This window comes from Phoca vitulina, unplaced genomic scaffold (assembly GCF_004348235.1).
Source record: "Phoca vitulina isolate PV1807 unplaced genomic scaffold, GSC_HSeal_1.0 scaffold2, whole genome shotgun sequence".
In the NCBI taxonomy this organism is placed as follows: domain Eukaryota; kingdom Metazoa; phylum Chordata; class Mammalia; order Carnivora; family Phocidae; genus Phoca; species Phoca vitulina.
Genome location: NW_022589705.1, coordinates 65181961 through 65208994, shown reverse-complemented (window position 1 = coordinate 65208994; position 27034 = coordinate 65181961). Strand labels below are relative to the sequence as shown.

Here is a 27034-nt window from a genome sequence, read left to right as displayed (position 1 = left end):
GTTTGTTGCAGGCTTCTTAATTTATCCTAAACTCATGTGTCCTGAGCTCTCTGCCTCCTCCTTAGTGTTCATGCATGAACTCCTTTGCCCATCCCCAATGCCCATCCTCTAGTTTAGACATCCACCTGAAGGTGAAGACTTCACTAATTGATTTCTCAAGACTTCTCTATTTGAGGATACTCTAACCTTGTGATCTGGGAATCAGTGTTGCCAGAATTCTGTATTTCTGACTCTGTAACTCAGATTTCACCATGCTAGAATTCTGTGATGCTAAGATTCCATGACTATGGATTCTATGCATTTAGAATTTTATGGGTTTTGTGTTTTCATGAATTTATCACCGACTTAGTGACTATAACCAGGACTCACTTGTCCTGGGTTTTTGTGTTTGTTTTCCAGAGGAAGCAAGTCTCAGCTCTGGGCTCTCTTCTCTGAATTTGCTGAAGGCACAGGAAGATTGTTGGATAGGTAAAGGGTAACATTCCCACTTCCCCTGGGGCTGGAATATGCAAGGGCAGCCCTGTCCTAGGCCCCAGCACTCAGTCCACCCCCCTCCTCCCAACCCCCTCATTTGGGCTTCAAGTATCTGATGGTAGCAGGAAAAGCAGGCTCCTGTGCAGGCCTTCCACCCAGCTTCCTTTCCTCCCGGGCCTGCCCGAGGATCCAGGGACAGAAAGTTAACTGGGAGACTGGCCCCGTCAAGTGGGCAGAGGGGGAGGGAGGGTTGAGCACAGGGCAGGGAGCCAATAGAGTAGGTATGGGAGATTCCCCAGGGAGCCCAGTAGCTTTCTCTGAAGGTGAGGAAGGAACAGAGGACGGAAGTCGGGGTGTGGGTGAGGGTACTGGTAAGGGTGGGGTGACCCATATAGCATTGTAGGGCTGGAGCTAGGCTTCCGGCGATTGACCCATTGGTGACAAGGGACCTCCAGCCTGGCGCCCTGGGGGCAGTCTGTTCCCGTCCCAACCCATTGTCCCAAACACAAACTGTGTTTCTCTGCCCGAGTCAGACTCCCAGGAAAACCCAGAGGGCAGGAATTGGGGATGCAGAAAGTAGTCCTCCGGCACGACTTCCTGGGAGGGCCCACTCAGGCCAAGAAAGGGGGCAGCACTTTCCAAGGATCACACTGAGGTTTGGGCAGAACAAGGACTGGAATTCCGGCCTCTTGCTTCCAGCGCAGAGCTGTTCCCCCCACACTCCAAAGGGTCCCAGTATTACAAAATGCTCCCCCAACAGGACAGCTTGGCCTGGGGCCTGGCTGGACTCTGGGTCAGAGGATGAGCCCGCCCCCAGGCAGCCTCCCCAGAGCTGCCTGGACCCCTCCTCCAGCCCCTGGGCACTTGGCCCAAGCTGCCAAACCCGATTTTCTGGTGGCTGCCCAGAGGCTGGCTGGAGCAGGAAGCCTGCTCTGGGCAAGGACCCCTCGGGCCACCGTCCTCCTCCCCTCCTGACACACCGCCACCCCCCACCCCCCCCACCCCCGCTCTTCCCGCACCTGTGCCGCCACCACTTCCTCCTCCCTGGGCCTGCCATCTCCTTGAGGTGCCGCCTGGGCACCAGGAGGTGTGATCCTGCCCTACTCCTCTACTCCTCTCCAAGTTTCACTTTTCTCATCCACAGATGGAGGACTAAGGACTGGCTCCCAGGGATCAAGGGGGGGGGTGGGGCGGAGGTTCCAAAGAAAGGGGGCCATGAATCGTGGGGGGCCACCGCTTGGAGGGTGGGTTGGGGCGATGTTGGGAGCACAGCCTGGGGTGTGAGGAGGAAGCTCTGCTCTGTGGAATTCTGGAGTGTGGTTGTTGGGGTGGAAGGTGCAAGGTCAGGGAGGGTACCCCTCTGGTTTCCTCGGGTTATCTCCATGAGATAGAAAGAGAGAGCATCATCCCAGACCGAGGCCCCTTGTTACCAACGTTCAGAGTCCTTGACACAGTTTGGTGCAGTGCGTGTGTGATCTGTTTAATGTCTGTCTCCCACCGAGCTGTAACACCCACCAGGAAGAACTCCTGCTGTCTTGCACACTGCTCTAGCTCCAGAACTTGGCACCCTCCCTGGCACATGGCACGCACTACTGACGGAGACGGAGTTTCAGATTGAAAAGCAGAAGCGGAGGCACCCTAGGGGCTGGAGACCAGCCAGGTCTGCTCACCGAACCCAGGCCCCTGTTCCAGGCTGCCACATGGCCCAAGCCTCCTCCTCTGGTGTTCTCAACCTCCAGGGATCTCTGGTGGGGTGGGAACGAGTGAGCCGTACCCAGTCAACCAGGGGTCACCTAGACTGGAGTGGTGGGTGCCCTCTGGCTGCAGCTGTCTCCGGGAGCCTGGAAGGGGAGGGGCCGTGGAGGAGCCCGTCATTGCAGAGGGAACTAAAAATAGCCAGAAGAGATGATGTCATCAGGTTCCCACAGCTCAGCACCCCCCCCAGTCACACACATACACACACACTCTCACAGACACAGATACACACAGACACAAGTGGGGGCGCGCGCACACACACACACACACACACACACTCACTCTTATAGGGGAGGGAAGCTTCTGGGTTCCAGGGCCGGGCAGGGAAGTCTGGTGAGTGTGTCTGCATGTGTGCGTGTGTCTGTGTGTGCCTGGGTTTGCATGAGTGTGATTGCACGTGTGGCTGTCTATGTGCTTATGTGCTTGTCGAGATGCAAGCATGTTGACGTCTGCGTGCGTTCTTTTACAGGCACGTGCACGTGTGGTTACATATGCCAGCCGGGGAGGGCCAGGGGCAGCAGCGGCGGCGTGTAGCTCTGTTTATAAGCCTGTACTCGCATGCACCTGTGTTTGTTGCACTGTGTGTCTGTGAGTCCACTTCTACTTACACGTCTGCATATGTTCATGGACTGTGACATGTGTCTTTAAACGTGTGGGCCCCTTTGTGGGCCTTGGGCGCTAGCCCAGCCACCTTCCTGCTTTGACTGAGGTTCAGCGCCCCTTGCCCCATGCCGCCGAGCCTCATGCCCCAGCCTGCGCAGTCTGCGCGCCAAGTGTCGGGGACTTCTCTGTCCCGTCCCTCCTCTCAGGGTCCCAGCAAGCCTTGGAGTTGAAGGACACAGACACAATTCCTTTTCTCCTCACAGGCTTCCTGAACCCCGGGGGGGAGGGGGGGCCAGGCCCAGGCTCTCAGGCTTCACTCCCACCCCCAACCCTTAGGGAAGGGAGCCCCGGACACACACCCACGCATACAGCGACACCTTAGAGGAGAGTCCCTCACAGTGTTTCCTGCCACTGAGACACAGCTCCATGGAGACACACCCCACAGCAACCCAGTTACACCTGATGACACATGGGCACACACTCAGAAATCCAAATGGAAAATCCCCAGGCCGGAGTGCTCAGCACCCTCCCCCTTTCTGGACTCCACTCAGTCTTGCCCCACCCGTAACCGCAGAGGCTCAGCTGACAGCCTTGGAACACACTGGCCTCAGGGAATAGCTAGGGGGCCGAAGGTGGCCCGCCCTCCTCAGAAGCAACCCTCTGCTGCCTCAGACTGCCCGCACCCCATTCCTGACCTTCATTCCTCTCAGCCAAGCCTCCCTCTGGCACACCCAGACCCTTACAAACACACCTGATGCTCTGCCAGCCACAGCGGCACAACCCATTGCAGAGGCACACTGAGCCACATGTCTGCTCACAGTCCCATGTCCTGGCCTCTCTCTCTCTCTCTCTCTCACACACACGCACACACACGCACACACGCACCCCAACATCTACATCTGCACACTCACCGTCGCAGGCACAGAGCCACATAGAGCTCACGCTGAAGCACTCTCGGAGTTAGACCCCAGCCCTGAAATCTCTCATGCCATCCCTGTCTGATCCGTGCCTCTACCTCCCTCCTCAAGCATCTGGCTCTCTGTAACTTCCAAGATGTCTATGGAGACCCTTTTCCCTGTGCAATGCAGGAAGGCCCCCTACCTCATGGGGCAAATCAGTAGCTGAGGCCAAAGATGGAGAAATGGTGTGTGTTGCTGACCTTGTCCTGTCCTTCCATTGTCTAACTGTGATCCCATCTGTCCTCACTGAAGCCTGTCCCTGGGGGGTTCAGCCCCAGCCCTGCCGGCGTACCCCGCATAGTTGTCTGGAAACACCTTGGAGTGGAGTAAGGCCGTTGGAGCAGAAATGATTGTATTTGCCTGCTGTCAACCACTCATGGCCCCTAGAAGATGCAGGTCCGGAGCCAGCCAAGCTTCTGGACTAGTTTCTGGACATTTCTAGAAGATCAGAAAGCTGCCAGGTTGACAAAGGTGTCTGAGAACTGAGGAGAGGAAGGAGAGGGAAGAGTGTGAGGAAGACAGCAGTTCTGGAAGCTCCACTGTTCTTAGATTCACAGTTCCCCAGGCCCTCCCCTCAGCCAATACACCCTCCATTAAGGCTCTCAGCCTTTAGGAGTCTGCCATCAAGACCCCACCATATTTTGGGGGTGATATTTCACACAGGGTGTGCCCCCTAGAGTGCCTAGGCAGGGCTAAGGTGGGGGAAACGAATGGCCCTGGTTTTTCCAACCCCCACCCCACCTCAGGGCCCTTGGCTAACTTTGTGGCGGAAGGATCCACACACTGGTGGTGACGGTAGGAGTGTTGTTGATATCTGTGGCCACGGTGGCAGGATTGGTGGCTGCAGTGGTGGCAGCTGGGCCTTGGGGTTTCTGCCGGTACCTTCTGCGGCTACACTTGAACATCCTGGGATTTCGAGGCCGAGGCCAGCCCAGCCCTGGCCTGCGGTAGGGGGAACTTAGGCCCCGGGGCCGAGGGGCACGGACAGGCTGAGAAGGCCCCATGGGCACAGGGAGCTTCTGTAGTGTGCCCGAGGGTGCTCCTGGCCAGGGCAGCTGGGGCCTCTATGACATAGAGTCCGCATAAGGGTAGTGCTCTTTATTATAGGTCCTGGTCCCCTGCCCCTCCCCGTGGGTCAGGCTCCCTCAGGGTTCTCTCAATGGGTCCAGCCCAAGGGCCAGAAAAACCTCAGCTTGGCCCCTAGGAAAAGGAACTCTGAGTAGGGGAAAGTTACTCCCTCCCTTTCTCATTTATCCACATGGACAATATTAACGATGTTTCTTAAGTATTTACTGTGTGCCAAAGAGCGCCCAGTACTCTACAAACACTCTCTCATTAATCCCACAACAACCTTACAAGGAGACTATCGTTATTCCTATTTCATATACAGTCGATTCTCATTATTCACAGTAGTTATGGTCTAATAAAGTCCCCACCACAAATAGCGCATTAGCAAATCGAGCCAATGTACCTATCGGGTTAGATTCCTACCAGCCTCGGGTCATAACATTTTTGTCAACTGATCAATCAGAACATGACCTCGTTTTATGTGTGTTTCTGTTTATAGATACCTAATTTAAACTATATTGTTGTTGAGTCATTAACATTAAACTCACAGCCAACAGCACTCTAACTTGTACCTGGATGACATTTATCTAACATACTTCCTCGTAGGTCACATCACAGCCTTCTTGTGCTCAGAGACCCTAGACAGCACTTCAGCAGTATTTGATAAACAGCAAAATCACTAACCAAAAGCACAAAAATGGGAAAAATGTGACATTGAATGGACCACGAGAAGAACAGGTGTACATTATAAGAGGTGAAACAAGGAGGCAGAGAATCCTCTTGTTCAGTCTCAGCTGAGAACATGTGGATGGGGCAGCTCAACATTTTTGCAGCTCTGCAAATGTCCACGAATGACCGCAAAGTGACATGAGTATTGGTGTGGGGTTACAAATAAATTCTAGTGAGTAGGTAAATTTACAGATACGGAAACCATGAATAATGAGGATTGACTGTATAAGGAAACTGGGGCTCAGTTAGGTGAGGTCACACGATTAGAGGCAGGCAGGCGTTCCCATCCCTGATGGCTACGGTCCAAAGCCCAGACATTTAACTCTTGATGTTCTATGCTCATTTATTCATTCAATCATTCAGGAATTGTTCACGAACAACTTCATGTGTGCTGGGCACTGAGGTCAGAGATGGAGGTGACCTGGCTCCAAGTCTTCCTGAGGGGAAAGAGAAAGCCATTCATTAGTGCAGGTGGAGGAACAGCTAGGTCCCTAGGGGAATGTAAGTTGTGTCAACGCTTTCTTGTAGCAGATAGGAATGTCAGTGGCTCTGCCAAGCCTTGCACTGAGTTGTTGTGGAACAGTGCACTTCAGCCCCCTCTCTCTTTCTCTCTTACTCCACCTCCAGTCCTCCTTCCCAGCCTCCATCTTTTCTCTGGTCCTGTAGGGACCTGCAAGGAGGGCTTGGGGTCCTCAACACCACCCTTAAAGGCCTCACACCTCCTTCCCCTCCATCTTCTACTCTTGGCATCCTCAGTCTTAGAAAATGGACCTTGCTCCCATCAACTTCTAGCCACTATTCCTGTAAACCCACTTGCCCTTGGCCATTTTCTTCCTCAAGCCCCAGACCAAGGCCTCCTCTCCTGTTCTTTCTGGAAGTCAGCTCCTCCTGCCTTCTTAGAGATTCCATCACTAAAGACAGTCTGCTTGGTGGTTAAGATACAGACTCTGGCACCAGACTGACTAGGGGTGAATCCTGGATTCACCACTTACAAGCTGTGTGATCACGGCAAGTACTTAACCTTCCCGTGCCTCTGTTTCCCTATATTTAAAAAGGGGGGGAAAGAGAATCTATCTCATAGGATTGTTGTGAAGAAGGGGAAAAGACCATATATGTAATGCATTTAAAACACGATCTACACAGATATTAGCATTATTGACCCCCCCTCCTGTTTCTTCAGCTGCTTCCTTCCATTATAAGAAACAAAAATTAGTGTCAAATTTATTCAAATTTTTAAAAAAATTTTAAAAGTCCACTTTGTCCATCCCACACCCTCTCTGGCTATGACTCTCCCTACTCTGACTTTCCCACTCTGTGGTCATTCTCGGTTTTCCCAGAGTGGGGAGAAAATCTTACTTAAAATCCCTATAACTATTCTGTTATATAGACCAGGAAACAGGCTTAAAACTGGGCTTAAAAAATCCCCCCCCCCCCCCCCCCCCCCCCCCCCCGCCGGGGTCACACAGCTAGGAAGCATCAGAACCAGCATGGGAGTACCCGGCCTGAGTGACTCCGAAGCCAGAACTTCCGCAGCACCTCGATGTGGGGAGCGTTGGAGTGGAAAGTAGGACAGGCAGTGGAAAGAGGCAGGCAGCCCTTGAGGGATTCCTGGAGACTGGGACTGCGAAGTTTTAGAATTGGGGGTGATGCTTTTGTGGGATCATGGTGCCACCTTCTGGCAGAAAGGAAAGGGGTGCTTGACAGATTGCTAAGAACACTGGATTGGGGGGAAAGCAAGAGAAAGGAAGGGGAGGGAGACAGGTAAGGAGGAAAGACGAAGGGAAGAAAAAGATGGGGAAATTGAAATTTTATAGAGGGAAAAGGACTAGGAGTCACATGCTACACAGAGGAGGGGGTAGAAGCTGCTAAACCTGGGTCATTTCCTTGAAAGTGTGTGTGTGTGTGCTTGAGAGTGTGTGTGAGAGAGAGACAGAGACAGAGAGACTTTAAGTATGTCCCTCGGATGTTGCTTTGTGGTTTCTTACTTGCTGGGAGTCAGTCCACACACAGTGCGGTGTGTGTGAGGCATGTGTGCGTGTGTGCACTTGTGAGCATGGGTAGGTGTTTATGTATGTATCTGTGTGTGCAGATGTGTGTGCCCGTGAGCACACGGGGTATGGATGAATGGATCAGCAGATGTAGGCTAGAACGCATCCGTGCACCATTGCGGTGGAGGGCACTCAGAGATTCTGGGGGCCACTTGCTTACCCTCCAACTTCTCTTCCTTCTTCAGATCAGGAAGGGTGTTGCTGTGGTTGGCGTTGCCAGGCCGAGGAGGCCTGTGGCTATGGGGACATATCTCCAGGCAGCAGGGGGCAGCAGGGAAAGAAGAAGCTGACTGGCTGCGGGGTGGGGCAGGCGGGAAGGTGAGCAGAGGACTTTAAAACTCCTGCCCCACCTGCAGGGGAGCAGTGGTGCTTGAGAGCCAGCTCCGTCTCACGGCCTGCCCACTCGAGTGGCAAATCCCTGGAGTGGTCTGTCCCCTCTGGAGCCTCAGCAGATCCTGAACAGGTGATGGCACAGGATAGAGATGGTCCTATGAAGTAAAATCAACCTGGAAACAGGTTTGGGAAGCTGGAAGGCAGATGGGGAGGGTCCTGAAAGAGTCCAGGGTTGGTTTAGTGGAGGGGTCCAGGATATGTAGGTGCCAAGGAAGGGCGTGGAGTGACCTGTGGTGTGGGGGTTGGGCTTGGGGTGCCAGTGGAGAAACCCGGGCTGTCAGTATCTGAGCGTCAGGCGCTGGGAGAGGGCCTGGGCCCTAGAGAGAGGCAGAGGTGTCAGGATAGGACTTAAGAAAAGTCCCGAGGTGTCAGAAGCTAGATGCGGGGGGAGTTTGGGTGATTTATGGGTCCTGGATGCTGGGTTCTCGTATGTCAGGGTCCAAATGCCAGGGCTAGCCCAGGTGGCAGTGGAGGCAGGCAGCACGAATTCCTAACTCACACTTGTCTGCCTCCCAGGAGCCACCATGCAGTGCTTCAGCTTCATTAAAACCATGATGACCCTCTTCAATTTCCTCATCTTTGTAAGTATGAGGGTTGTGGGATTTTCGGGCCTCCCTGCGGGAGTGGGTCACAACCTAAGCAGAGGTCAAGCTGGGAAATGGGAGATCGCTGTGCCCAGACTCTGTTGTGCAAGTTTCCCATTATGATAGGGTGCAGAAGTCTCCCCAAATGCTGAGTCCTGGTCTCAGGAGCAGCCTGGCTGCCACACAAGTTGGGGTAGGGAAGCTTAGGAGGAACTCCTCCTTTCCAGGAAGCTTCAGACCCGACTTAGGGCAGGGTAGGGTAGGCTAACAGGAATAATATCCCCGTTTTATAGGCACTGGGGGCCCAGGGAGGGGAAGAGTTTTGCCCAAGTCTACCTAGTGTACAAGGAAGTTCAGTGGCCTCTGTAGGATGGACGGGGAATTGAAAGGAGAGATGCCCAGAGACCTCAGAGCAGAGAGTCTGCCTCAAGCAACCCTTATTCATTCAACAAACATTTATTGCCTAAGACTCTAAGTGCTAAGTGCTGGGGGAAAGGTGAGTGAGCTCTTTCTCTGCCCTTGAGAATCTCAGGTCCAGCAGGCCAGATAGGTAGACAGCTGCAACATACAATGCCTGGCCTTAGCACAGGGGCTATGGGAGCCCCCAGGAGGGGGCTTGAACCCTGGTCAGAGAAGACTATCTGGAGGAAATAGCTGAGACTGGACATTTACACTGGGTGAAGGGGTTGTAAAGCATGCAAAAAGGCCCAGAGGCAATGAAATCAAGTATTGTTCAGGAAACCAGGAGCAGATTGTATAGGGCATGTCTGAGGAAGCTGAGTAATAAGGCATGACCCTGGAGATGGTGGTGGAGATGGGGAGAAATGGACTAAGGAAAAGCCCTCAGATGCTGGTTGAGGGACAGAAAGAGGGGCAAGGGAAACAGAGGCTTCAAAGATAAAGCCCATGTCTCTGGTCTGAGCAACCCAGGGGATGTCTCCTAGGCAGCTGCATACCCAATGGGGTTGCAGCTCTGGTTGGAGCTGGACATGGATATTTGGAAGTCACATGACCACAAATAATCAGCGAAACCATGGGAGTGGGTAAGAGCTCTCAGGCTGACTGAGTTCAGCGAAACCCAGTTTACAAGGGATATGTGGAGAAATGGCCACCAGGAAGCAGATAAAGAGTAACAGGAGGAAAACAAGGAGACCACGATCTCAGAGAGGTCAGGAGGGTATGGCGCACAAAGTGCCCACCCGATTTAGCGCAGGATGGCACCACAGACCTTGGAGCCACATTAGAGTGGCTTAGAGTGAGTGGAAGGTAAGGAGGTGGAGACATGAAGTATAGAGGGTTTTGGAGAAATTGGGCTACGGGTATGTTACCTCTCTGACTCCGATATGGTGCATGCCTTGGGCTTCTTTTGGCTTCAGGGAAGTAGCCTTTATCCATATGTCTGGGGAAGGCAGAGGGATCCCAGCAATACGGAGAGCAGGTGTTCTGGCCCGAGGGGGTTAAAGGCAAATCCGGTTTGGTTTCTGGCCTCTGTTGCTCAGGCTTTGCCAGGCTGGGCAAGGCAGGGCAGTCTCAGGCTCCTTGAAATTTGACCCTGTAGGCTGGGAGCCCAGCTCTCTGTCCTTGGGCAAACATGCCTGGGATCTAGCCACAATCTGCCGTCTCACTCCTGGTTCTAGCCTCAGTTTCTACAGCTGGGGACTGGGCACCAAGGTGGTATCAGGCTGATTCATCCACTGATGGTCTGGATCAGCAAGGCTTTGCTCTAAGAGCTGTGGCATCTGGATAGAGTACCTCCTCCCCCCTCTGGGCCTCTGGATTCACTGAGGTTTGGGATTGAGCCAGAGAGCCTCTAAAAGAAGCCCCGGCTGTACTCCCCCTCTGATGCCTCAGTTTTCCTTGTGAGGCAAGGAGGAGTCTAGGTTAGATGAAGGGCAGGCCTGGAGTTTGATCCTGGAGAGGAGCCAAATGGGGCCCCAAGGTAGGTGTCTTTTCTCACAGTCCCACTCCACGGTTGGAAGCAGGTGTAAACCTCAGCCCCGCCTCTGTTGCTATGGTGACCGTTGAGCCTGTTCAGGGCTTCCACCCCACTGTTTCACCTGTCCCAGGACAGAGGCGGTCAGCTCCACAAGGAAATGGGGTGGGGGGCCCTGCTGGCCTCACCCGCTTCCCTCCTAGCCATGGGGCAGGACCCTGACAGCAGTGAGGAAAAGTCTTGCCTTGCCCTCTCCCATCCTGTGGATATTTCTAGAACCCCCGATCCCATTTATATCTGCATTGGTGTGCAGCCTGGTGCTGGCTATGGGTGGCCCAGCTCCCATCCTTCTGGCTCTACAGAATGTTTTTTCCTCCCTGCAGGATGAGTTTTTAGACTCCTTAGCCAATAAAAGGAGAAATTTCTCATTTTCCATCTTCCTGACTCAACTGCGTGGTAAGGAGCTGCTTGCCCGCACTGCTTTAAGGCCTGCCTCTCTGTCCCCAGCTGTGTGGTGTCGCCCTGTTGGCCGTGGGCATCTGGGTGTCAATCGATGGGCCGTCCTTCCTGAAAATCTTCGGGCCGCTGTCGTCCAGTGCCATGCAGTTTGTCAACGTGGGCTACTTCCTCATCGCTGCTGGTGCTGTGCTCTTTGCTCTCGGTTTCCTGGGCTGCTACGGTGCTCAGACTGAGAACAAGTGTGCCCTCATGATGGTGTGTCAAACCCAGCTCCCCGGGCCCATACCCAAGACCCAGGGTCCCCTCACCCTTGAATCCAGGCCCTGGGGATCCCCAAACCATGCTCTGGACTCCAGGGCCCTCAGCAGAGGGGGCCGCGGCCTCCTTTTACTGGGTGGTGGGTTACAAGTAAGGCAAGAGGGACCGTCTCTCTCTCAAACTCAGAGCTCTGTTCCCCATCCAGTTCTTCTTGATCCTCCTCCTCATCTTCGTCGCGGAGGTGGCAGCAGCTGTGGTCGCCCTGGTGTACACCACCGTGGTGAGGGGCAGGGTGAACCACCATGGTGAGGGGTGGCGCGGCGAACCACCACGGTGGGGGGGCGGGGTGAACCACCAATGGGGGGGGCAGGGCGAACCACCATGGTGAGGGGGGCGGGGCGAACCACCACGGTGTGGGGGCGGGGCGAACCACCATGGTAGGGGGGGCGCGGCGAACCACCACGGTGTGGGGGCGGGGCGAACCACCATGGTAGGGGGGGCGAGGTGAACCACCATGGGGGGGGCAGGGCGAACCACCATGGTGAGGGGGACGGGGCGAACCACCACGGTTGGGGGGGTGGAGCAAACCACCATGGTGGGGGGCCGGGCGAGGGGGGAGATTGGGAAGAGCCCTGCAAGTGGGCTGTGGCCTGTGCGTGGCCACCTTCCAGGCCCGGCCCTGAGCACTGGCCTGCACCCCCCACCCCCAGGCTGAGCACCTCTTGACCTCGGTGGTCGTGCCCGCCATCAAGAAAGACTACGGTTCCCAGAAGGATTTCACCCAAGTGTGGAACACCACCATGGATGAGGTAAGGTGGGCTGGGGGAGATTTTGGGGTGGGGGGAAAGAAGCAAGGCCCTGCTGACCACCCTTCCCGCCTCCTCTTCAGCTCAAGTGCTGTGGCTTCAACAACTACACGGACTTTGAGGACTCCCTCTACGTGAAGAAGAACCATGCCTTTCCCCCGTACTGTTGCTCCGACAGCGGCAACGGCACGGCCCCAGGACCCTGCACCGAGGAGAAGGCGAATGACACGATTGTCCAGGTGCGGCATGGAAGGTGGGGGCTGCTTCCACGGCCTCAAAGCGCTGAATGAGGGAGGGGCGCAGCTGCTGACTGTGGCTGCTCTCCCCGCCCCCAAGGGTTGTTTCAGTCAGCTTCTGCATGACGTCCGAACCAACGCAGTCACCGTGGGTGGTGTGGCAGCCGGAATCGGGGGCTTGGAGGTAAGGGGGTGCGGAGTTGGGGGGGCAGGATAACCCCACTGGACCAGGGTGCTTGACCCATCTCGGAGGCCTTGCTGGAGGAGACAGACTCCTACCGGAGCTTCCTGCAGGGTATCGGGAGGCAGGGGGCTAAAGCGTAAGGGCCCTCAGCACCTCCCTCACCTCGGCCCGTTCCTTTCCCACCAGCTGGCTGCCATGATTGTGTCCATGTATCTGTACTGCAATCTGAAATAAGTCTGCTTCTGCCTCCGCCACCGCCTGCTGCCACCTAAGAACTGGGGAGAGGCGCCCTGGCGCTGCTAAGCGGCAGTGACTGGGGTGGGGACAGGATCCAACGGTGTCACTTGGGCCAGAGTGCGCTGGCCTTGCTGCTCTGGACTTGGGGCCAAATAGGGGATGGCCCCCTTCAGGCTGTGCCTGACTTTTCCTTCCATGGGTGGGGTTGGGGCCAGAACCTCTAAGGCAGCAGGTTCTCCTGCCCACGCTTCCAGTCTGTCCCTCAAACCCTTGGCAGCCCTTCAGGCCCAGGGGTGCTCTTGGTGACCCCAACAGGCTCCTGGGGGATGAGAGAAAGACACCCTATCACGCAGGCATATGTAAAATCAGCAGGCACCGGACAGAGAGGTAGAAGGCACTTCAGAACTAAGTACCCAATTAAAATGTCTTCGTTCGGAACTCTTTCCGTGTATTCTTGGAGAGGCAGGCCCGCTTGCCCAACCTGGCCTCAGATTCCTGAGGGGCTGGTGACTCAACAAGGCCCCGGTAAAGGTCACAGAAGGAAAGTAGGGGGAAAGTAGGTGCCTATTTCTCCGTCACTTGAATTCCGGGCCTGGGAGGGAGCCTAACAGGGATGACCAAGAGGGCACTCAGGGAGGACTTGGGGGCTGGGCCAGTCTGCCTACCTATAATGTGGGAGGACTTTGGCCTGAAAATACCCCCTCCTGGGTGGGGGCAATGGACTGGAAAGCTATGAAAATAACAAGTCTGTGCCCAAGTGGGGGCAGAGAGACCAGAAATACTGCCAAGGCAATGGAAGAGGGTCACTTCTTAGGCTCTGGAAACCCTCCAGAAGCCCCTATCACAGGATCCAAGCTGCGTCTCCTTCTCAGTCGGGTAAAGCCCCACACCTGTCCCGGCTTTGGGTATTTTAGAAAGAACTTTGTTTATTTTTGGTCTTGGTTTGTCTCTGGGACTCTACAGATCTGATCTCTTATTTAATCTTAACCACCCCCAAGCTCCAGAAACTGGGCCTAGAAAGGCCAAGTGACTTGTTCTACACCCACAACCTTCCCTGAAGGGCTGAGCCTTGATTTGGGCCCAGGCTGTCTGACTCCAGAACCTGGTGGGGTCCTGGCTGGCATGGAGTCAGATTCACTCGAAGGCCAGAAGATCCCAGACATAGATCTGATTGCTGCTGAACCAGGACAGCACTAGCGAGGGAGGCTATGGCCGACAAAACCCAGCCTGACAGACCGTCTTCCCACTTGCTTCCCTTTGACCCCTGGTCCCTCCTCCCTGGCTTTTCTAGGGCAGCCCAGAACTGTTTATTACCCCTTGCTGAGCCCAAGAAGGAACAACAACCTCGCCAGAGCCACACGGTGCCCGAGAGCTAATCTGAGACCTAGCTCAGAAGCCTGCGAGGGGTGGGGGCTGGGCAGGGAGAGCAAGTCCCCACTAGTCCCTCTCCCCCCTTCACCACCTGACCATCTCTCGCACACCAGGTGCCCACACAGAGGCTGTAGGGCGTTTGTTTGCCCAGGGCGGGCCTCCACCTCGTCTCCACCTAGTCATGGGCTCACTTCCCCTCAACCCGGCTGTCGTAGCACCTCAAACACTAGCTCTATCTCCAGCAAACACTGAAGGCGTCAGGGTGGCGAGAAATGGTCCAAGCAGCACAGCACCTGTGCCACCTGTCCTATCGGGGAGCTGGGCTCCAGGCACCAGTAGGGGAGGGAGGGGTATAGCTGGTGAAAGGGCAGGAGTTCTAGTCAGTTCCTGCCCCCCTGGCCAAGCTCTCTATAAGGAACTCCCCAGGCTCACCTTGAAAGGACTCCGCAGGCTGACTCCTTCTCAAGAGGTGTGTTCTACACTCACCTCCCTGATCCTAAGTCCTGGGCAGATCCCTTAAATGTCCTGCCCCTTGCCTTAGGCTTTCTCATCCACTACCTCCAGACAATCGCCTTCATTTCCTGATGCTTCTATGACTATCTAAGTTAGATCTTCCTCCTCTCTTTGGGTCACTGGCTGGGTGAGAATCTGATAAAAATGGTGGCTTTTCTCCAGAAAAATGCCTAGGTATGTGATCTGCATACAAAGTACCCTGAGGGCCACAGATCCTTGCTCCTATAACTTTCTATCTGCAGCCCAGTCCCAGCCTCCTGAATAATGCCGCCCCGGTTCTGTCTCACCCACTTCCTTTCTATCCCTACTAGGCTCACCTACTCTCCCATCGCCTCCCCCACCCCCAAGTATCTCTTTTTGCTCTCTTGCTCCACCTTTGGGGACAGGTACCTGCCCAGACAAGCTAGGCAGGTTAACAGCTCTGTTGGGAAGGGGTTTGTGGTGGCTGCTCTAAGCTCAGCCCCAAGTAGGGTGGGGCTAAGGTCAGGCTCAGTTGTCCTAAGGTGGAGCTTAGAGAAGAATCTTGGAGTTTGAGACTTGGGCATCCCCTGGTGGCCAAATGGCCCCAAATGGAAGCTAAACCCTGTGGAGGACAGTAAAGAAAACTCACTATCCGTCACGACCATTCTCTCTCCTACTTATCTATTTCTCTCTCTCTCTCTCACTCACTCACACCACCCCCCCACCCCACAATCATAAAACACATCCCCAGAGGTTTTCTCCTTTTTTAATCAATGACCACCTTATCCAGCTTTGGAAACCTGGACAAAGGGGAGGCTGAGAAGAGGCCTGGTTCTGTGTCTGAGGGTCTCTGAGTGAGTCGGCATCAGCAGGAGGCCCCAGCGGGCCTGTCCATGGGGTGGGCACAGGGCACAGCAGGTTCCTGAGTAAGAGCCAGCCCCACCCTCAGGGCAGCACCCCAGCCGAGAAAGGAATCAAGGCCCTGCAGGCTTCAGCCTGTTCCCAAGGCCCTCAGGACAGTCAATAAATAGGTTAGATTCTGAGCCAGGCCTGGGAGGAGGGAGTGTGCAAAGGGCAGGATCAGCTGCCCAGGGACCCCAAAGATTCCCAGGTACTATCCTGCCCCTTCCCAACGGGGAAGTAAATAAATAGACCTCCAACTCAGGTACAGGGGTGTTGGAGCAGGGGAAGCCTCCCCTTTGAGTTAGTAATTAAGTCTCATGTTAAAAACAAGCCAGCCCCAACCCCTACCAGTGTCTACAAAATCCTACAGGATGGGGTGAAGGGCCAGCCTGCCTGGGGGTACACAGTACCCAGCCCTGCAGGGTCCTGGAGGAGGTCTCATGTCTGTTCTGCGGCTCCCGGGGCTCCCTCTTCCTTTGGGGGTGGCTCCAGGAAAATTGGGGTGATTGATGGTGGCTTCTTCACCCTGGGAAGGTAATTTGAAAATGTGCAGGGAAGAGGTAATTAGCTATGTCCTCTAATCCCACTAGTCTCCCATTTCCCAGGGCAGAAAAGAGTCACTCACGAGTAGGGGGAGGCTGGGACGCCCACCACCAGGAAGTGATTCTTCTTTCGAAACAATCTCCACAGGCCCCGGTGGTTGCCACGCACATCCAGGTCCCAGATATGGAGGCACTGGTAGAAGTGGGGTAGAGGGGAGAAGCAGAGGTCAGAGAGCTGTGGGGAGGGGGCATTGAGGACCCCTGGCCCAGCCTCCACCCCTCCTCAGCAGTCTCCTCAATTTTCAAGATGTAGCATCTTCTAGAATATGGAATTGAACAAAAGGGTTGGAAGAGGGGTTCCCAGAGTATGAAGAGAAGGTTCTAAGGCAGAAGATTCCAGAACAAAGGCTCCCTGTATCTGGTGGGGAGGAGCAAGCCTGGGGTGGGTGTGTTGGTGGAGCACCTTGGCAAGCTGGGTCCAGGTGGTGAAGTCATCATCTTTCTCCATTCGGATGAAGGCCACATAGGTGTGGCCCTCTGCATCTGGCAGGAAAGAATCTTCACAAGGGTTCTTGCTGTGGTCCAGAACCTCAGCCTCACTGTAGCAGGGGGTGGGGGAGAAAGGCCAAGACGGAGCCTGTATCACAGGTGTGCTACCCAAGGCCCTGTGCTTAGTTTAATGCTCTGCTATTGCTGTCTTAAAATTCTTAATTTTTGAACAAGGTGCCCTGATTTTCATTTTGCAGTGGGCCCCAAAAGTTATGGGGCCAAGACCCCCAGTATTTGCCTCCTCGCTCCCTGCCATATATCCCTACTGCCAGAGGCCATACCTGAGCAGCCTGTGAATTTCCACTTCATAAGCTTCCTTCTTCAGACTGAAGGACAAGGAAAAATGGGTCAGGGGAAGGGGTCACCCTTCAGGTTCCAGGGGCAAGGCAAGGGACCACATGGGAATTGGGTGGCAGCAGGGCTGGGGTAAAAAAACAGGCCCCAGGGTTGAAAGGGAATACTGGGGATTGGTCATCAAGGCTCCTAGACATCCTCCCCTTTGCCCTGTCCCCAGCCCCCACCTGTCCACGTTCCTGAGCTGGACACCTGGAACCGTGTTGAACTTGTGCTTCTTGAAGTAGGCCTCCTGGAGTGGGTGTGAGGGTGAACATCAGGCCTTCCATTGGCAGGCCCACACCTGCCCACTGACCCAGCACATATCCACAAGGCCCACAATTGAAGTCCTGGACCCATAGAGGTCCCTCTAACCACCGCCCCCATCTTCCCCATCCTCTTCTTTGTAGCATCCTCGGCAGGCTCTTACTAGCTTTAGTTTGGGCTCCACCATTGCCAGAGAGCTCATGCCCACACCGGCAGCTCATGCTACTGACCCCCGAGCTAGTCCCTGTTCCCAGTGGTTATCCTCGGGTCTGCTGTTGTAGGGCCACAGAAACCAGAGCGGGCCCTACAGGGCCTGGTGGGCAAAAGGACAGGCTGTGCTGAGAGGAAGGAAAGTGCTGTGACTAAGGTACTGACAGTGACCTAAGGTAAATGCCTGCCCCTCTCTTGTATAAGCCAGCCTCTCACGGTCCTTCCAGCTTCTAGGAGGTTCCAAGCCATCCAAATGTTCCTTTGGGCCGGGCTGTCTCAAGGCATACTCTTGCTGTAACTGGGGAGTGGTCCTTTAGACGCAGCCAGTTAAGGCCTGGGGGCCTGGGGACGTCCCTGTTCACTTCAGGCTGAGGCTTGGCCCCCCACATTTGCAAGGACAGGAGAGGGCAGAGGCTGCAGGGCTGCGTAAGTGCCTGGTGGCAGAAATACCCTCCCCACACCGAGAGTCTGGTGCTAAGAATAGTAATAAAAATAATACCAGCTAACCCTTATATAATGCTTGCACTTCAAAGCATTTTCCATATAATAACTCATTTAAACCTCATCACCTCAAAACCTTATGAGGTAGGTAGCAGTTTTATCCTCATTTTACAAATAAAGAAACTGAGGCAAAAGAGGATACAGAATTTTCACCCAGGTTAGTCAGTGGCAGAGCTGGGAATGCTCGGTCTACCACACTGTGCCCGCCTCCCCAACACCCGGCTTGCCACTCACGTGGAAGTAGCCGTTCATGTTGAGGCCAACAATGCCGAAGTGGTAGGATCGGGACACATCAGGGATGATGCACTCTCGGCCCCGGCGTTGTTCGGGCATCCGCATCCACATGTCCCAGTCCCAGAGCTGGGGGCATGGAAGATTACAAAGGTGAAGAGGTTTGGAGCTGGTGGGGGACTCCAGCCCACTCCCGCTACCCTGCCAGGGCACCTTTTCTGGTGTGGGCCACTTGGGCTCAAGCTCCTCCTTGTACAAGGACTTCCTGAGCACCCAGCCCAGCCCAGGCATGGTCTCCACACGGTACAGCAGTGCTGGGTCCTCAGCCGTGTGTTCATAACCCTGGGAACGGGCGGGGAGGGAGGTGTGGTGGGAGGTCTTAGCTTGGTGCTTGTACCAATTCCCCAGCTGACCCCTGGCCCCTGGGCTTACCTGGTCATTCCAGGCAGAGATACAATACAGGCTGTCATCCTCCTCCAGCAGGTGGATGGACTGGCTCAGGAAACTGAGAGAGGTAGGGTCCAAGGGTTCAGGGAAGGGCAAGGACAAACGCAATCACAAAGTGATGCTGGGGGAGCTGGAGATGGGACTCAGGAGTCATGCCTGCTGGTCCCGGCCCCCAGAGCCCCACTGTCTCCACCCATCCCTTCTACTCTCTACTCCAACCACAACACCTGCCATCCTACCTTTGTGCAGGCTTTCCCCCCACTTTTGAGCTGACTTCTCCCACAAAGCTCTCCCAGACACCCCGTGCCTTCTTCCCTGGAGAGCCAGTTAAGGAAATAGGCCCGAGGCAGCTGACAGAGGCTGCACGGAGAGGCAACTTATGGAGGGGCACTCCCCTCACCTGAAAAAATCCACAGCAATGTCCAGGTCCTCTTCCAGAACCACGGCAAACCTGGCTTCCTGCAGGGGGAGAGGGAACAAGCATGACCCCCAGGGGGCCTTTCCCATCCTGTGCCTCCTCCACCCCCATCTCACTTCCAGGCAGCACTACCCCCATTTTCCAGATCAGGAAGCTGAGGCCCAGAGAGGGGAAGAGCTTGCTGTCTAATAAGACCAGACTTTATACCATGTTTCCCCTCCCCAGGTCCAAGGGCTTTGTCCTTACTACTCACCGGAAACAGGTTGAAAGTGGCAGTGAGGCTGGCTTTGTAGTGCTGGGTGGGGAGTGGAAATAGAGCACATGAGCCTTGGCGTGGACGGCGGGGTCAGGTGCCTGCCCCTTCCATCCTTGCCTAGGCAGTACCTGAGATACACGGGCGTTCTTGATGCTGATGGGAGTGTGCTGGATGCCCCTCAGACCAAAGAGTGCCACCACATCCATTGGCTCCTGGGGGGCATGGCTACTGGTCACCATGGGAACCACCTGCCCCCTGTCCATCCACCTTGCAGGCTCCGCCATGCCAAGCCATTCACATTTCACAGCCTTTGCCTGGGCTGTCTCTCTTGTGATCGCTGCTCCTCCGCACCCGCAACCCTGGGCTCTGCTTTTCCCATAGTCCCCAAACCCCACTCACCTCGTAGTAGCCATCGATGAAAACTGTTATCATCTGAGGAGACACCCCCTGGGCTGAGAGTAGAGAGCGCAGCATCCTGGGGAGCCCAGGGATGGGTTAGGCCTCTCTGTCCTCGCAACTCAGGGCCGCCCTGTGCTTATAAATGGGCTCACATTCCCCTTTCACCCCCATGGTGAATGGGCCTAGAATCTGTTGCCTTTCCTCCCACTGCAAGAGTTCCTCCTGCAGGCCGATGAGCCCGAGGCTCCCCCGTGCTAAGCACCCTCCCGTTCAGCGCTGGAACAGCCCACTCCCAGGCTCACCTATACAAGTAATTGGGCCGGTTCCCTGCAATGACAGCCACAGGCACGTTGAGGACCTTGTTGTCTGGGAGCTGAGAGGAAAACAGCTTTTAGCTCTTGCCTCACTCCCTCTTCAAACCGGGATCCCCACCTAGGGAAGAGTTCTTCGGGGAGAAGGCGACTCCAGAGTAGAGAGGGAAATGGCAGAGGGTCTCCCTGTCTGGGCTCTTCCACACACTCAACCCCACTCCGACTCTGGGCCTTTGTTCACATGGCCTAACGCCCCGCCACACACACGCCCGTCTTTCAGAGGTCAGCATAAATCCCCAGGTCCTGGTTCCCTCTCAGGCTGGGGTCGGCAAAGCCCAGCCTGGCTCTTCCCTAGGTCCCCCCGCCAGGCTGAGAAGGAGTCGAAGCCTCGCTGTCTGAGGCCCCACTCACCGGGTCGGGGCTGAACTCGATGGGTGTGGGGTCCTTGCAGCTGCACACGCTCCCATAGCCCTCCACTTTGCTGCAGAAGCGCCGGCGGCGACGGTTCAGCTCGGTGTCTGCCCAGTGGCACTCCGCCTCTGAGGGAGGGGTGCGGGCAACGGGACGAGGCATGAGGGGGCTCGAGGCTAGTGTGGCTTACAGAGCCCCAAGCACCCAGTCAAGAAAATAAAGCTTCATAACTAGGACCCAAATGCCCACCTCCAGCCCAGGCACTGCCCTGGGGCCCAGCCCCCCTAACCCCACCTTCAGCTGAGCTCAGCGGCACATCTGTCTTCAGCAGGACTGGGTCCCCCCAGGAGGAGAGGGCAGGTGACCTAGAATGTTTCTCCCCAAGGACAGGACCTAGCAGGGGACAGGAATGAGGCACAATGGGGACCCAGGCTCCAGTTTTAAAGCTTCTTCCCATCTCTCTGCCCACTTTCATCCAGCCCACCGCTTCTGGCTCCTCTTTGCCTCCAACCCCACCCCATCTCTTGGGGTTCTGCTCTCCTGGGCCCTTGATACTATAGGGTGGATGGCCTATGGTGCTGGTACCTCCTTTGCATCCCACGAAGGCCCAAGTGTCCCTCCAGCCCAGGGCAGGGCCGGCCTGGCTGCCCAGGCTCCTCAGCAGAGCTTTGGCTGTGTCCTTGAGGTGGAAGGAGCCCTCGTCCTGGGAGACCAGAGAAGGTAGTCAGCCTGACCGGCATGGTTCTGGGAGACCTGGCTTCATGGAGCACTCACTCTGTGTCAGACACCATGCGAAACCTTTTATTTTAAATTAGCTCATGAAACGGTCACGACAACCCTCTGAGGTTACTATCCTTTCACAGATAAGAAAACTGAAGGCTTAGGGAGATTCTGAGAATCATCCAAGGTCAGCAGGCTAGTAAATCCTTACCAGGATCCCACACAATTTGCCCCTCTCCGCCCTCTTTTCCCACCACTCCCCTCCCCTCCCTGAATCTCCAGCTCCATCGGCACCCCTGCAGTTCCTCAAGCACACCAGCACCTTCCCACTTCAGGGCCTGCCCCCTCGCCACTCTTCTTATCTAGAACATTCTTCCTTCAGATATTCGCCTGGCCCTCTCCTTACTTCCTCCAGCTTTCTGCTCACATGTCACTTCCTTACAGAGACCTTCCCTTTCTAAAATACATCACCCAGGGGCGCCTGGGTGGCTCAGCTGGTTAAGCGACTGCCTTCGGCTTGGGTCATGATCTTAGGGTCCTGGGATCGAGCCCCGCATCAGGCTCCCTGCTCCACGGGAAGCCTGCTTCTCCCTCTCCCACTCCCCCTGCTTGTGTTCCCTCTCTCGCTGTCTCTCTCTGTCAGATAAATAAAATCTTAAAAAAATAAAATAAGGGCGCCTGGGTGGCTCAATTGGTTAAGCGACTGCCTTCGGCTCAGGTCATGATCCTGGAGACCCAGGATCGAGTCCCGCATCGGGCTCCCTGCTCAGCAGGGAGTCTGCTTCTCCCTCTGACCCTCCCCCCTCTCATGTGCTCTCTCTCTCTCAAATAAATAAATTCTTTAAAAAATAAATAAATAAAATAACATAAAATAAAATAAAATAAAATACATCACCCATTACTCTGTCCCCCTTGCTTTATTGTGTTCTTTAAGTTATTGTTTCCTGACGTTATACGTGTATTGGGCTTTTTTGTTGTTGATCTTGCCCTGCGGAATGTAAGCTCCATAAAGGTTGCTCCCTGTTGTATCTCCAGCACCCAGAGCGGTGCCTGGCACACAGTAGGTGCTCAATAACTACTTGCTGAATAAAAATGACAAGGCTAAGATTGGAAACTGTATTACCTTCCTCCAGAGGCTCCTCCCACTATGCTTTATTTTTTATTTTTTGAAAGATTTTTTATTTATTTGACAGAGAGAGACACAGCGAGAGAGGGAACACAAACAGGGGGAGTGGGAGAGGGAGAAGCAGGCTCCTGGCTGAGCAGGGAGCCCGATGCGGGGCTCGATCCCAGGACCTGATCCGATCATGACCTGAGCCGAGGGCAGACGCTTAACGACTGAGCCACCCAGGTGCCCCCCCCCCACTATGCTTTATTAGGGGTAGAGAACACAGGGCCGTGAGGAAGGGTGGAGGTGGGGGCAGAGTCACTGACCTTGACAGTGCAGATGAGCACTCGGCCAGGTGCCACCATGTTAAGGAACAGCACCATGGCCTCATCCTCATGAGGTGAGTATGTGTCAAACACACGCTTTGCCATCACATGGCCCTGGCAGGGGACATACCGCTCGTGAGTTAGAGTCACCAGCAAGGAGGGCTCAGCTTCAGCCCTCCAGGCCCCCCACCCCTAGAACCTCACCGTAGCCTGGTTGAGAACGATGACGTGGATGCCGCGGCCTTGCTCCCGAGCCTCGTCCTCCAGCACCTACCGGGCAGCAGAGACCAAGTCCAGCTCTTCACTCGGGCATTCGAGGTCTCTGTCTTATGGGAACTCAAAAAACCAGCTGCATGAAACCTCCCCTCCTGCCTGTACTTCTGTGAACAGCTCTTTCCCGACCAGGCCTGAACGCCACCTCTTCCAGAAAAACTCCTTAACTTACCCATCAAAAGAGATCAGATCTTTCTACCAACCTCCTCTCCACGGCTTTCAGGCTCTTAGAGCCCTTGAATGTCTCCTCCTCATGCTGGGGATATCATAATCCATCAGATAGAGCCCCTCAAATTGGAGCCAGGTCTGATTATCCCCTAGGTCCCCAGTGCCCAAGACACGGCTGACGCCAAAGAAGGAACCAGAAAATAGTTACGAAATAAATAAATCAATGAATTATCTGCCTACTACTGCTAATGAGCACCTGTGATAAGATCCCACTACATGTCACACATTTCACACACTTTTCACTTAACCCTGACAAGTAGAAGTCACTAGGCCCAGCCTACAGATAAGGAACTGAGGCCTCCAGAGCCACATCGCTCCAAAGTGGCGGAGATGCAGACCCACTCAGGCAGTGGATCCCAGAGCCAGGGGACCACACCCTGAGAAGAATACAGGGACGCTACCCCAGACACGGGCCCACTCACCGTAGTGCCATCCACTGCCACATATACTTTGCTGCGGCTTGAGTACACCTCCACATCCAGAACCCGTCGGGGACCACTGCCTCTGCGCCGGGAGGGCTCTAATCGGCCCAGGGCCTCATCTGTGGGGGCGCAATAGGTTATGGAGATAGTTTCTCCAGCAGAGTCTCATCGCTTGGGATCTGCCTATCTTTTCAGCTGTGAGATCCTAGGGGACCCCCCCCCACCCCATCCTTCACCCCACCAGCCAATCCCAGCCTCAGCTTGGCCCCACCATAGTCTTGATCTGGTTCCGGGTCTCCATTGGCCTCGCTGATTGCTCGCCGCGTGTCCATAATCAACTTGATGTTGACAATGACGGTCACCAGTAGGAAAAGCACCGCCCCTGTCTGAGGGGAGCAGTAGGGATGACTAAGGAGGAGTGCCCCTCCAGATCACTGAGGGTCTTCCTGAAAGGAAGGCCCTGGCTGCAGTGAGGACACAGGGAGAGCCTGGGGCGTGTCTTTCCTCCCTCTGTCCACCCAGTTCTACTCCCCCAAGCAGGGTCCAGTTTCAAGACCACCTCCTCCAGGGAACCACCCCTGACCCTTCTCACTTCATCAGGGCCCTCCTTACCCAGAGCTCCTGTATTCTTCCATTTGAGGCCCTGATTCCCTTGGTCCCCTCCACAATTAGTTCCCAGAGATGGAGCCAGTCCCAGAGAACCAAGATGGGGATCAGAAGACCTGGGTCTTAGTCCTGACTGCCTGACAGGTGTGTGCCCCTGAGCAAAGCCTTTCTGATCAGACTTCAGGTTTCTGTCAGAAGCCTAGGGGGTTGTACTTGGGTTCTGATTCCAGAACTCTGGGCCCAAACTACCACCTCGTAGGGGCATGACACAAAGAGGTTTCCTCTCTAGGAACCTGCCGCCTCTTTCCAGGGTTGGGAGCAGCCAAGGTAGGTCCCACTGCCCATAGTCTAGGTTAGGGTAAAGATGGGAGGGAGCCCCTGGGGGAGTTGGGACATCTCTATACCTGACAGAATCTCCGCAGGGCCCGCTGGTTGGTGAGTTTATACTTCCAGGTAAGATACCAGCTCCGCTTCTTCCGAGCCCCAAAGGGCTTGATGAGGGAGCTGGGCTTCCAGTCGTCCATGCCGGATTGGGGAGTCACCACTGTCCTGGCCAACCCATGCCTTCAGGAATCTGAGAGGACCAGAGGGCCAGAGGGAGTAGGGTGTACCTCCCAAAGTCTGATGCCTTCTGAGGAGACCAGGGAGGACCTCCCAGCAACTCTTCCCCGCCAACATCCAGGCTGTGTGACCTGGGAAAAGTGGCTCAACTGCTCTAAAAAGGAACCCTTCGGAGGGATCAGATCACCTGGAAACTCCCCTGGGGCTGGGGTGAGCCCCCCCCCCCCCCCAGAGCAGAGGCCAAGTAATCAGCTCTCAAGGTTCAGCAGCCCCTAAAAGGACCAAGCCCCAGGCCTTCCTGGTCCTGGGGTGGGCAAAGGGCACAGACACCACCCCCCAACCCTGGCCCCCAATCCTCCACCTCCTTGCGCCCTCGCCCTCTCCTATCTGGCCCCGCTCTTCTCCTTCCAGGGCTCGGGGCCGCCCTGAGGACTCGGAGACCTGCCCCGGCCGCGCCACCCCTCCGGGACTCCCGCCCAGAAGGACTCACGGTTCAGGGGGCCCGGGCCCCGCTCGGGCCCCTCTCGGGCCCGCACTGCTCTGCCCGGCGCGCCGCGGCCTCCGCCTCCTCCATGCCGCTCGCGGCCCCGCCCCGGCCCGGCCCGGCCCGCCTCCCCGCTTCCGCCGCCGCCGCCGCCGCCGCGGGGTGAGAGGGCGGCGGGCGGTGCTTAGGGCGGCGGCGGCGGGGGTCCGAGTACTTAGTCCCCCGGCAGCTTCGCAACTGGCGGGCGGGGTGGCTGATGGGGGAGAGCAGCAGCACTGCCCGCCCTTAGCCTTGGCCCCCAGCATCGTGGATGGCAAACCCGATTCAAGTCGGAGTCCTAGAGCCTTGGACGAGACCACTCGGGATGCCAGGGTCAGAGGGCCTACAGGCCTGGGACACAGCTACCCGCTTTCCCTGCTTAGGCAAGGCTGAACCCAGGCCTGCGGTATGCCTTTGGAGGCTACGAGGAATTAAAAATCTCCTTCTACCACTACCCTAGACCTTGGGCAAGTCACTTCACGTCTCAGCCTGGATTCCCTAATCTGTGAAATGGGGGTATGCTTATATGATGCTTACTCTATGCCAGTCACTGTTCCAAGCACTTTACTTACATCAACTCATTTAATTCCACAACAGCCATGAAATAGGTACTTTAGTAATGAGGCCCAAGGTCACAAAGCTGGGAGAGCTAGAATTCAGACCAAGTTATCCCAGCTCGATTCCACTCTTAACCTGCCGCCCTATATTGACAATAATACAGAGTTGTCCTTAAGGTTTAATGAGATAATACATACAAAGCACTTAGCTTGACACAGTGGTTCTTAAACTTTACCTTGCATCAGAATCACTTGAAGGGCGTCTTAAAACACAAATTGCTGGGCCCCATTCTTAGAGTTTTCGATTCAGTAGTCTGGGGCAGAGCAGAATACTGCATTTCTAACAAGTTTCTAGAAGATGGCGATGCTTATTTGAAGTGAGTAGGTAGACAGGGAAGTTTTAAGCAGAGGAGTGATATATTCCTATTTAAGAGAAACTTTACTGTTTTGTGGAGAACGTTTTAAAAGGAAACGGAGGAAGCCAGAAGACCAGTTAGATTTTTTTGAGCTCTCCATATTCCACCTGCTTCCTAAATGGTGGGATGGTATCCCCCAAAATGTTAACATAAGTGATTTTTCCTTTTTTTTTTTTTGTATTATTCCTAATAAGTATGTATTAGAGAAAATCTAACACATTTTATTAGCATTTGAAAAAGATGTCCCTCAGGGCTCCTCCCTGATCTTCACTGCTCAGTCTCACTCTTCATGGTAGATCTTTTTTTTCTTTTAAGATTTTATTTATTTATTTGAAAGAGAGAGAGCATGAGAGGGGAGAGGGTCCGAGGGAGAAGCAGACTCCCCGCTGAGCTGGGAGCCTGATGCAGGGCTCTGGGATCATGACCTGAGCCGAAAGCAGTTGCTTAACCAACTGAGCCATCCAGGCATTATCCACTCTCCTGACCTCTATTACCGCCTAGATTCTTACACTCATAACGGCAGTCCTAACATTTCTTCTGAGCTTTAGGCTGACCTGTGTCCAACTGCCTGCTGGAAATCTTCACAGGACCCTCCAACTCAATGCAAACCCTGCTGTGATCATCCCTTCCCATTCCTAGGCTTCTTTTTGGGTTCCCTTCCTTTTTGAATGGCATCAGGCCAAACAGCTGAGAGTCACCCATGAATCCTCTACTCCAGCAACCAGTCCAGGTCTGTTTGCTCATCCTCTGTACCACACACACTGGCTAACAAATAGTAGACTCTCCATAATATTTATTGGAATCATTTGCTTTCTTGAACAAGCCTTCATGAATGCCACTATAAATGAATGTAACTAGTCAGCAAGTCTTGTCAATCTTACCTCCTTAAGAGTTCTCCATTCTGGCCTAACTCTTCTCCAACCTCACAACCAGCCCCTGGTCCAG

At 54.9% G+C, this 27034-nt stretch overlaps 3 protein-coding genes across 4 annotated transcripts; 1 reads left to right on the top strand and 2 right to left on the bottom strand.

Annotated features, from left to right (window-relative positions):
- The first annotated feature begins 2466 nt into the window (after positions 1-2466).
- TSPAN1 (tetraspanin 1) lies at positions 2467-13365 on the top strand. The gene is made up of 9 exons (XM_032429969.1): positions 2467-2562; positions 7993-8099; positions 8546-8610; positions 11054-11260; positions 11469-11543; positions 11974-12072; positions 12153-12308; positions 12406-12489; positions 12676-13365. Exons 3-9 carry the CDS (start codon positions 8554-8556, stop codon positions 12721-12723), a joined length of 726 nt encoding a protein of 241 aa, XP_032285860.1. The 5' UTR covers positions 2467-2562; positions 7993-8099; positions 8546-8553; the 3' UTR covers positions 12724-13365.
- P3R3URF (PIK3R3 upstream reading frame) lies at positions 4230-4795 on the bottom strand. The gene is made up of 2 exons (XM_032414652.1): positions 4552-4795; positions 4230-4273 (listed from the first exon to the last, which is right to left on the bottom strand). Exons 1-2 carry the CDS (start codon positions 4793-4795, stop codon positions 4230-4232), a joined length of 288 nt encoding a protein of 95 aa, XP_032270543.1.
- Positions 13366-15327: 1962 nt separating the features above from the next.
- On the bottom strand, positions 15328-25182 carry POMGNT1 (protein O-linked mannose N-acetylglucosaminyltransferase 1 (beta 1,2-)). Of its 2 annotated transcripts, XM_032429936.1 has the most exons (22): positions 25084-25182; positions 24437-24606; positions 23698-23812; positions 23427-23545; positions 22708-22773; positions 22504-22617; positions 20935-21052; positions 20644-20742; positions 20350-20477; positions 19930-20000; positions 19628-19703; positions 19357-19440; positions 19226-19267; positions 18955-19013; positions 18540-18612; positions 18321-18449; positions 18111-18236; positions 17087-17151; positions 16847-16891; positions 16480-16615; positions 16100-16209; positions 15328-16000 (listed from the first exon to the last, which is right to left on the bottom strand). In XM_032429936.1, exons 2-22 carry the CDS (start codon positions 24554-24556, stop codon positions 15913-15915), a joined length of 1983 nt encoding a protein of 660 aa, XP_032285827.1. In that variant the 5' UTR covers positions 24557-24606; positions 25084-25182; the 3' UTR covers positions 15328-15912. The 2 variants fall into 2 exon arrangements, with proteins under 2 accessions (XP_032285827.1, XP_032285818.1); XM_032429927.1 differs by having other exon boundaries at positions 18111-18449.
- Between the last annotated feature and the right edge of the window lie 1852 nt (positions 25183-27034).

What these genes read in the sequence shown, in the direction of transcription:
- TSPAN1 (XM_032429969.1), top strand. Translation starts at nt 8,554, where the DNA reads ATGCAGTGCTTCAGCTTCATTAAAACCATGATGACCCTCTTCAATTTC. An exon ending in ACAAGTGTGCCCTCATGATG is followed by an intron (nt 11,261 to 11,468) that starts GTGTGTCAAACC and finishes TTCCCCATCCAG; the next exon opens with TTCTTCTTGATCCTCCTCCT. An exon ending in GGAACACCACCATGGATGAG is followed by an intron (nt 12,073 to 12,152) that starts GTAAGGTGGGCT and finishes CCTCCTCTTCAG; the next exon opens with CTCAAGTGCTGTGGCTTCAA.
- P3R3URF (XM_032414652.1), bottom strand. Translation starts at nt 4,795, where the DNA reads ATGGGGCCTTCTCAGCCTGTCCGTGCCCCTCGGCCCCGGGGCCTAAGT. An exon ending in GTGGATCCTTCCGCCACAAA is followed by an intron (nt 4,274 to 4,551) that starts GTTAGCCAAGGG and finishes TCCTCTCCTCAG; the next exon opens with TTCTCAGACACCTTTGTCAA.
- POMGNT1 (XM_032429927.1), bottom strand. Translation starts at nt 24,556, where the DNA reads ATGGACGACTGGAAGCCCAGCTCCCTCATCAAGCCCTTTGGGGCTCGG. An exon ending in GGAACCAGATCAAGACTATG is followed by an intron (nt 23,546 to 23,697) that starts GTGGGGCCAAGC and finishes GCGCCCCCACAG; the next exon opens with ATGAGGCCCTGGGCCGATTA. An exon ending in TCGAGTTCAGCCCCGACCCG is followed by an intron (nt 20,001 to 20,349) that starts GTGAGTGGGGCC and finishes TTTTCCTCTCAG; the next exon opens with CTCCCAGACAACAAGGTCCT.